Consider the following 10107-nt stretch of genomic DNA (forward strand, 5'->3'; position numbering starts at 1 on the left):
ACACTTCTCTCGGTCCATAGTGTTGCTCCCCAACCCTTCTCCGATGCGTCGGAATACAACACTCGGCTTGGGTTGGTTCGGCACTTCCAGAGAAATTCCCTTGTTCTCTTTTAGAGGGGACAACCACCATTGCAGGTGTGGTTTCATCTCCATTGGAAGGAGAAAAACTGTCGGAGAGAAGTCCCGTCTTTCAGTTCCAAGATCTCCTTAAGAAAAAACTGAAGAGGGCGAAGATGTAGTCTTCCTAGAGGAAAGAACTGTTTCGAGCGAGGAAAGGGTGCCTAGCAGGCTTAACCATTCCCTCGCCGAAGTCCGTTCTTTTCCCTAAGAAGAGAGAGACTTTTTCCAAGCCTCTCACGATTCTCTCTTGCGAAGGAAATACTCGAAAACCCCCGAGAATCCATCTGAATCCCCAGATAGACCAAGTTCTGTCTGGGAATCAGCTGTGACTTCTCGAGGTTCACGAGTAGTCCCAACGCCTTTATCAGGTCTAGGGTCAAAGAAAGGTCCTCCAAACACTGTCTCTGTTCTGTTCTGGCCCTGATGAGCCAATCGTCCAAATATAGAGAGATGTTGACGCCTTTGAGGTGAAGAAACCTCGCCACATTCCTCATCAGGTTTGTGAAGACCTGAGGAGCTGTGGACAGGCCGAAACACAAGGCCCTGAACTGAAAGATCCTTCCCCCCCGTCATGAAACGGAGGTACTTCTTCGACGAAGGGTGAATCGGGACATGAAAATAGGCGTCCTGGAGATCCAGCGACACCATCCAATCTCCTTGACGTAACGCCGCAAGGACTGAGGCCGAAGTCTCCATAGAGAACTTCTCCTTTCGAACGAACTTGTTCAGAGCGCTGACATCTAGAACTGGTCTCCAGCACCCCGAGGCTTTCGCAACCAGGAAAAGCCGATTGTAAAACCCCGGAGAGTTTTTGCTCTAGAACCATTTCTATAGCTCTTTTGTCCCACATTTGATTCACCATCAGACGAAGAGTATCCCTCAGTACAGGGTCCCTGTATCTGGCTGACAGTTCCCGCGGAATGGTCGTTAGTGGAGGACTGTCTTGGAAGGGGATAAGATATCCCTTCCTGATTATGGACATGGAAGAGGCGTCTGAGTTTATGAGTGACCAGGCGTCTGCAAATTCGAGAAGCCTGGCCCCCACTGGTGTTTGGAGGCTGTCTGTCTCACTTCTCTTTCTTAAAGGGACGGGAAGGAGCCTTACCTCTCCTCTCTCAAGACCTCTTCTCTTAGAGGTAGCTCTGGAGAGAGGCCCTCCTCGAAAGGGCTGAACCGTAGAAGTCGGTCCTTTCTTGTCAACTGAAACAAGTGTTCTCTTCTTACTTGCAGTTTGCAGGAGAAGTTCCTGAGTCGCTTCTCAGTCAGTGATCGAGAAATGTCCTTCACTAACGAGAAGGAAAACAGGAAGTCAGACATGGGAGCGAAAACCAGGGCTGCTCTCTGTGAGGGAGAAACCGCCTTGGTTAGGAAGGAACTAAAAATACTCCTCTTCTTAAGGAGTACTGCTCCGAAAAGAGAGGAGATTTCTCCTGATCCGTCTTGTACCGCCTGTCAATACAAGCAAGAATACTCAGAATGACTTCGGGGTCAAGACCATCCGAGTCATGAGCTTTCTTAGACATCACCCCAAGGGACCAGTCTAGGAAACAATTAAACACTTCCAAAATATGGAAGCGTCCCTTGAGGAGATGATCCGTCTCCGAAATCGCCCAAGACACGCGAGCTCCATTCAAAGCGTGTCTCCTTGACGAGTCAACCAAGGTTGAAAAGTCCGCTTCGGCTGCCGCTGGGAGGAGAAAGGCCCATGTTCTCCCCAGTTCGGTACCAGAAACCTCTCTTGCCAGAAAGTATGGCTGGAGGCATACAGAAGGTGGTCCTGCCCAGATCCTTCTTAGACAACATCCATTTGTCTAAGGACCTGAAGCGCTCTCTTCATAGAGATCGTAGGTCTCATCTTCAAGACCGACAAAGACTTAGGCACAATCGCACTCGAAAACAGTGATCGAGGTGAAGGTAGGAGCGGCAGGAGTGAAAGAATCTCCGATTCCGTAAAAGAAGGTCAGTCAGAACTTTATAGTTCCGAGACTCTTTCTCAACCGTCACCCTCTTCTTCCGAATCTCCTTCTACACCTTGTGGAGAATCGGCCTGAAAAACGAGAGGATCTTCATCCCGTCTCTCTCTACTGGTGACAAACTCCTACTAGGAGAGGGCTCATAAGAGTGAACCGACTCTCTCTCACGTCTAAAAGAATAGTCTGCGAGTCTGCTTGACTTCTCGCGCCTGAACAGCTCCTCGCGCTTGGCTGGCGCCTCGCGCTTGTCTGCGCCTCGCGCTTGTGCTTGCGCGCCTCGCGCTTGTCTTGCGCCTCGCGCTTGGCTGGCGCTTCACGCTTGGCTGGAGCGTGTAGCCTGGCTGGCATCTCGCGCCTGGCTGACGTCTCGCGCTTGTCTGGCGCCTCACGCAATGTTGACTCCTCGCGCCTGGCTGGCGCCTCGTGCTTGGCTGAATCCTTGCGCTTGGCGGCGCCTCGCGCTTGGCTCCTCCACGCCTAAACTGGCGCCTCGCGCCTGGCTGGCGCCTCACGCCTGAGCGTATCCTGATCTAGAGCAACTCGCTCGGATAGATCCTGACGTTTGTACGACTCTTCGCGCCTGGAAGACGTCCCATGTCTGGCGGACGCTTCACGTCTGGCTGGTGAAAGAATAGAACGAGACTTCTTAATAGGAAGTCTAGCGTCCTTCTTGCGAGGGGGATCCCTCGAAAGAACTCCAACCCAAAGAGGCAATCTACTCTTGAACTGCAAGCAATATCCTCTTGGAAGCCACCCCAGCGTCCTCTTCAATAGAAGAAGCAGGAGAACTCGAAGGAGTGCGATCCTCAAAATACTGCTCTAGGAGGCGTCGAAACCAGCTTATCCTTCTTGATAGAAGAAGGAGCTTCCTCCGAGAAGCGTTCCGGGCTCGAGTCGAACGCCGCGCTCTTTCCAATGCCTTTTCAGTGGCCTAGAAAGATCCGAGTCCTTCCACCCTCGTTTAGGTGAAGGAGAACCGGACGACGAGAAACAATCTCGTAGGACGCTTCTATTAGAGCGGTCCTGAGCAGACTGTAACGAAACAGAACCTGCTGAAGGGACGCCTGACCGTTGGGGATTCCCCACAACCTCCGTACGACTTCGACTTTCCTACTCCTCTGGGTGATGTGAGTTTGGAAGAGGTCTAGGCCTGGGAGCATCGCAGGGACGGTCAGACGCCCCCTCCACAACACTGGGAACACTCACTTCACTTAGTAAATCACAATCACTAGCCTTACCTTACATGGCCGCCATCTTGTCTCATTTTACGAAGAGTAGCCTTCAGATTGGCGATTTCAGAAGCCGAATCCGAATGCAAAGCCTGTGAGGATTCAGATACATAGGGAGAATCATATTCATTAACAAAAGGAGAGTTAGACTCAGAAAAAGGCTCAATAGACCTTGTACTCACACTCTTTTGTGCAGCCCGTCTAATCCACTGTTTCTCAACCTTTTTCTGGTGGTGGCCCCCTTCAATCCAGTGCAAGTTGTTGTGGCCCCTCCATGCCAACTCTGAGTTCTTACCCCCCCCCCCCCCACACACACACACACCCGCCTTCCGTCCATCACCTTAATACGCCTAGGGAAGGTATATTAATGGTTCTAGTTTGAGTAGTACCATGTACTCAAAACACTAATTCAGGCATGAATCAAATACCAATATTAATTGGAAAAATATTTATTTGAACACTTATCTATTTACAAAAGGAATAAAAAAACAAGGAATACATGTAGGTACAATTGGCTTTATCTTGAAAGGTTTCAGTGGGATCCCTGTGACTGATGCAAGGCTGCCAACTTGTCAATGTTTGGCTTGAAAGCTGTCAGAGAGAGACGTAAATCGCCTTTTTTTTTTTCTATGTCAAGGCGATTTCGTGTCTTTGACAGCAGGTAACATCACCCGACTGAAACCAGTCTCAACCAAGTAAGACGTGGGAAAGGCAAGTAAGAGCAACTTCACATCTTTCCAGAGTATTGGGTACTTCTTATACACATCTTGATTCATCCACAGCTTCTGGTGTCCTCCACGCTTGAACCTTGCTTGAGCTGTTGTGTTATTCTGAAGTTCAATGAGACTTTCTTGTAGGGTGACATCAACTTCAGATACATCAGCAATGAAGGGATCCACAAACCAGTGTGGCACAGTCATTTGGAGTAGGTCAGAGAAGCGAGTGTCCATATCATTATGCAACTGCTTCAGATGGTCAAACATACACTGCTAGGCTGTCATCATCAAGCAGATCGGTGGATATAACTGCTAAGGAAGGAAACTGTGCAAACTCTCGTCTTCCAAGGTTTCAACCAGAACAGCTTGAGTTTCCCTTTAAATGTAGTAATTGCCTCCTTGCAGGGAAAACATGGTGGAGTTATTTCCTTGAAGCTCTTTGTTCAGAACATTTAGCTTTTCAAATATGTCAGACAGGTAGAAAATGTCACTCTTTGCATCAACAAGTTTCTCCAAGTTTCTGTCCAATCTAAAGAAAGAAAGAGTAGCACTGTCCCAAAGTGCAACAAAACGGTTCAGGCAATTACCTTTAGAAATTTAGCACCTGACTTCTGTGTGCAACCACAAGTTTTTCAAATTCTTCATTTTTTGGTTCTTTTCACATAATTGCTGAAAGAGGCGATCTTTCAGTGCAATACTTTTTATCAAGTTGACAGCCTTGATAACATGCCCAAGTGCTTCATGAAGACGTCCTGCTAGGTTTTTGGCAACCAGGTGCCTGCCGGTGAACAACACAGTGCACACAAACGACATTAGGAACAGCTTTTTTAAGTAAGCACTGAATCCCCGATACCTCTCCTATCATAGCAGCAGCGCCATCTGTTGCACAAGCCACAATGTTCTTGAGTGGAATGTTGTTCTCCATCAAAAATAGACCTCAGGTTTTTTGAAGATGGATTCTCCTTTAGTGTCAGTCGTTAATTTCAATGCGAAAAGCATTTCTTGACATATTTCATCTACATCAAGAAACCTCACAAATGCCATCAAAAGAGCAGAATTATCAGGTAAAGTTGATTCGTCGAGTTGAAGCGAGAAATCATTCACCTTCAGTTTTTTTGAGATTAATTGGTTTTCAACATCAGCTGCCATCTCATCAATACGGCGTGATACTGAGGAGTTGCTCAGAGGAATAACACTAGTTACTTCTTGTGGACTCTGATTCATGACTGTTGAAAGCACTACAGCCACTGCCGGCATGATCAGAGATTCACCGATAGTATGAGGCTTACTTACCCATATAGCGTTGCTGTTAAAATTGTTTATAAACATCTAATGGTTGTCGTTCGGAAGTTTACCAGTCAGCATAATCTTTGATAGTTCAGTCTTTTACCACTCTGCCTGCTAGAGAGAGGGAGAGAGAGAGAGAGAGAGAGAGAGAGAGAGAGAGAGAGAGAGAGAGAGAGAGAGAGTTAATGGTTTTTTGTCAAGGGTCATAGTTCAGCCTTTACCACTCTGCCAGCTAGAGAGAGAGAGAGAGAGTGAAGAGATTATTGAATATTTCACTGTCTGCAAAAATTACCTGGTATATTGAATTGAATGATTTTCAAACTAAACTCAAGCATATTAATGATTTATTTCAAAATATTACACATTTATATATGTGGGTCCTAAATTTTTCTGTGGCCCCCCATGGCCCCCCATTTTTCAAATTTTGCCTTGTGGCCCCTGAAAAAAATCTCATGGCCCCCAAGGGGGCCATATGGCCCACGTGAGAAACACTGGTCTAATCCTTATCCCTCTCTAACTTCTTCAAGTAAGAAGTTAGAGTCTTCCATTCATTAGCATCCAACTTTTCACACTCAATACAGGTGTTAGCCAAAGAAACAGTCAAACCCCCTACATTTACGACATACAGTGTGAGGATCAACCGAAGCCTTCGGTTATCCTCACCTTGCAGCCTACATTCACACACACTCTCACACTAACACTTGAATCAGACATTCTATTAGAAAAATCAAAATCAAGTCCAAATCCAGTCCACAGTAGCGAATGCCAAAACAACGATCCAGTACGTCACCAAGAAATCCAATAAAGATGATCAATAAAGTCTTGAAAAGCAAATTCCAGTCAGGAGGTAGTAACAACAATGTTGATACCACCGGCGACAGAGAAATATGATAGAAAACGGGAATGGTTCTAGTCCTGCCGCCCAGGCAGGCACGGTAGATCACCTGACCTACGGTAGCGAGTGGCGCGAAATTTGAATTTCTGTCGGGGACGACGGAGTCTTAGCTATGTAAATATCTGACAGGTAAGTTCATTGTATGAAATTACAGCATTGAATCATCGGTATATCAGTTACAAAATAACATATATGAGATCGTATTCTATTATCACAACAACTGCAACAGACAATTTAGCAGCCACCAAAGTGAAGGAGACGAGTCAAAATTATGTCTAGGTGGTCATCTTTGAGTAAATATTGGCAGGTTTGAAGTAAATTTTGTCCTTGAGGTAACAGATTCCTGACAGTGGGGCAATGAAGGCAGTAGTGTTCAAGGTTATTGGCATTAGCAAGGTTACACAGTTTACATGAGGTTAGTGTATATCTAGTGTCTGTCCAACCTGCCACACAGGACGATATCCCAACCTTATCCTGGCACTTACAACATTATCCTACGCACCATGTCCACGTCGCCGGTACTGTGAAGGCTCTGCAGAAAGTTATCATGATGTTGTATGGAAACACTAGTGCCCCTCTCTGCATCCCTACGCTGTACTGTACAGGCAAAAGCGGCTGAATATATTCTATGTTTAAGGCAGCGAAGTGAGGGCTCAACATTTCTGTCATCAAGGTCCAGCGTGCAGGCAGCTTTAGCAAGACTGTCCACATGTCATTCCCAGCAAGCCCAATATGGGAGGGCATCCACATGAAAGACAAGACAAGCGAGGCATTGTAAGCAGCAACGAGTTGACACAATATGTCTTGCACAACACGGCCACAGTTGGGCCTAGAAGATGTCAGTGCCTGGAGTGCAGATTTGGAGTCACAGATCACCAATCCATTCACATTTCTGTAACAAGTAGGGTTACTGCATCCCATATACCTTGAAGTTCGCAATAAGTGGAAACTGGATGAGTTTGGCAACCTACGACCATGCCACCCACCCTCAGGAGATTCTAAAGTGGGGGAGAACATAGCACATGCTGCACTTCCATCTGCCTGTACTGAGCCATCAACGTAGATTGTGTGTCCTGCAGGAACTGAAACTTGACACTTTGGATATTGTTTCCAAAACCAGCTGCTTCTGTAGACTGGTATGGGCATCTTTAGAGGTTGGAGTGAAAGTGACAGCAGGAATAGGAACCTGCCATGGTGGCAAATCTTGGATGACTGCTTGCTCAGGTACACGATATCAAGTGTCGAAGATTTTCACATACTGCCCTAACTAGGTTATGGCCCCCTGGCGGAGTTGAGGTCTTGGTGCATCTTCGTCAAGTGATGCTCTGAGGACAGCAGAGAAGTTTGGAGTAAATTGTGGAGAATGTAGACATTTAACAGAAACAAAGTACATTGGCATAAATTCTCTCTATTAATGGAGGTAACATGAGTTCGGTCTGCAGTGTTGACTATCCGTAGTGGAAGGAGGGCATCCTAGGATAAACCTCATTACTCTATTTTGGAACAGTTCTAGAGGTTTGTAACGCCTGTCTGGGTAATTGAATTAGAGCAGGAGATAATAGGTCAACAACTGACCTTAGGAAGAGGATATAGAGGGTTTTAGCCACGGGAATAGATATACTGTGGCCCTGGTGGCAAGCCACTTGATGGGAGTAAGCGAGGCTCCAGTCGATCAAGAAGGTTTATCACCATGGGTGGATTCGTTGTCGTGCAGGTATAGCAGGGGTGATCCTGACTGGTGCACCTAGATATGTATACTGTGTGCAGTGAGGTATAATATCCCACCCATAATGAAACTCTGGCAGGTCCTCGGAGATTCCGGGCAGAGAAGATTTTGCTTTTTTCTGGGGAGAGTATAAGGCCACTGGAGGTACAGGACCTGTAGAAGTCTTGAACGGACACGCTGAAGGTCTCGAGGGGTAGTGGAGTGGATGCAGACATCATCAGCATAGCAGGTTACAGTGATTCCAGGGATAGCAGGGAGGAGAGACAGTACACGGTGCATAAGTATATTAAAAAGAAATGGGCTCAATACACGCCCTGAGGTGTGCCAAGCTCAAAATTTTCATAGGAGCCACATGCACCTTTAAAAAAAACACGTGATTTTCTGTTACTGAGATAACCATTTATCCACTTCAGAAGGTTTCCTCTGATACCAAAGTCGACAAGCTGATCAAGAATGATATCTCTGTTGGCTATATCAAAAGCACTTTTGAGGTCAAGGAAGGCAACTACACTGTTGGAGGACAATCGGGAGTAGAGTTCAGCTAAACAGTGATGAGTACTCCTCTGAGGAAGAAAGCCATACAAATGGGAGTTTTTGCTTTTTTTGCAACCGTACATTAGCCTGGTTAGTAATATACGCCTCAAACACTTTACTAAAACATGAGGTGAGGGAGATAGGCCGATATGTACAGTTCCAGGCTTTGGGATAGAATAATTGTGCTAATGGTCCAGCCAGCAGGTACATATCCATGTTGGTAGCAAAGATTATACAATTGTAGAAGAGGATTTCCAGGAACCTTCTGGAGGAGACGAAGCACTTGATAAGTAAGGCCATCATTCCCAGGAGCAGAATTTTTTTTCCCCATATAGCACGTCGCAGCTCATCCTCAGTGATCAGCTCTTTGTCTTCCTTGTCTGATTCCAACAATGCAGCCATCAGACGAAGGTTGCGTAAATTGCTCTGGGAAGAAAGTGCTTCTTGGATTTGTACAGGGAGATTACTGGACCGTGACTGGGTTGACCAGTAGTGATGAGATCCTGGACATATGCTTGTGGACTGTGATGAAGTGCACATGTGGTTTTTTTCCTTGACAGTCCTTTTGATGAGATGCCACATGGTCCCAATGCTAGTCTGGTGGTTAATTAGGTCAGTGTATTTATACCATGACTCAGTGTAGACACACTTCTGGAGAGCAACTAAATCATCCCTCGCCTGCTGATACTGAAGTAGATGGTTAGGAGTCGGTTGTGTCTGAAAGGCAAGGCCAGCATCAGCTGCAACTCTTTCTGCTTGCATAATGCGTTGATCCAAGGTCCAGGCATGGGCAAACAATATGACTTTTAATGTGAGGTCTGACAATATATAGTTGATAGAAGTCATGGGTAGCTTTTACCAAAGAATTATACAGGTGTTCTGGAGAGTGTTTATCAAAGGTAGGTAGGACAGAGGAGATGTATGAAACATATGTTGGACAGTACTTGGGTGGAATGGTGATCCGGGTGGGTACGATGATAGGGGTCACTTGGATGAGTCTGTATTGTGTACTGTAGGCATAAGGCAACATGGTCAGAAAAGAGCGAGGGAACAGAATGACAGGAGACATGTGATGCCACGAGCCCAGATGTAAGGATAGATCAAGAGTGCCCCCCCGGATGTGTGTGGCACCACCTATATCCCAACGGGTTAAATGGTAACGATGGATGTAGTTGAGCAGAGGAACTCCACTGCGGTTGGGAATCGGAGGAGACATCACCAAGATCTGGGTGTCTGGCATTGAAATCACCCATGTAGATCATGCCAAGGTTGTAGGTGTAGGAAGTGCCGAGAGGTTTAATTAGGCCAGGGGCAGAGTAAACATTGCATAAACGAATATGACCATCACCTATCTTAACCTGAAAAGTTGGAAGGTCATGTTAATATCTGCTGATGAGCGAAGGAGTTGATGAGGGAGAGAGAGTGGATGTAAGTAATAAGACCATTCCTGACATGATGTACATATGAAACATAACCGGAGAGTGTTGGAGCTTCATCACCTGGCTGAGCACCGCCAGGGAAGGCTTCTTGAATAAATATTACTTGTGGGTGATGGCGATAAACATGTCCTGAGTGCAGTGAGTCTGGAGTATTGTCTAATTCCAAGGGCATTCCATGAAAGGACATG

The 10107-nt window shown here is 46.3% G+C and overlaps 1 protein-coding gene across 1 annotated transcript; it reads right to left on the reverse strand.

Annotated features, from left to right (window-relative positions):
• Nucleotides 1–4962: 4962 nt before the first annotated feature.
• On the reverse strand, nucleotides 4963–5295 carry LOC135214168 (zinc finger MYM-type protein 6-like). Its single transcript, XM_064248238.1, has one exon. The coding sequence runs from the start codon at nucleotides 5293–5295 to the stop codon at nucleotides 4963–4965; it is 333 nt and encodes a 110-aa protein (XP_064104308.1).
• Between the last annotated feature and the right edge of the window lie 4812 nt (nucleotides 5296–10107).

This window comes from Macrobrachium nipponense, chromosome 45 (genome assembly GCF_015104395.2).
Source record: "Macrobrachium nipponense isolate FS-2020 chromosome 45, ASM1510439v2, whole genome shotgun sequence".
Taxonomy (NCBI): domain Eukaryota; kingdom Metazoa; phylum Arthropoda; class Malacostraca; order Decapoda; family Palaemonidae; genus Macrobrachium; species Macrobrachium nipponense.

Bases quoted from the DNA above. Each gene is read 5' to 3' on its own strand.
- LOC135214168 (XM_064248238.1), bottom strand. From the start codon at position 5,295: ATGCCGGCAGTGGCTGTAGTGCTTTCAACAGTCATGAATCAGAGTCCA.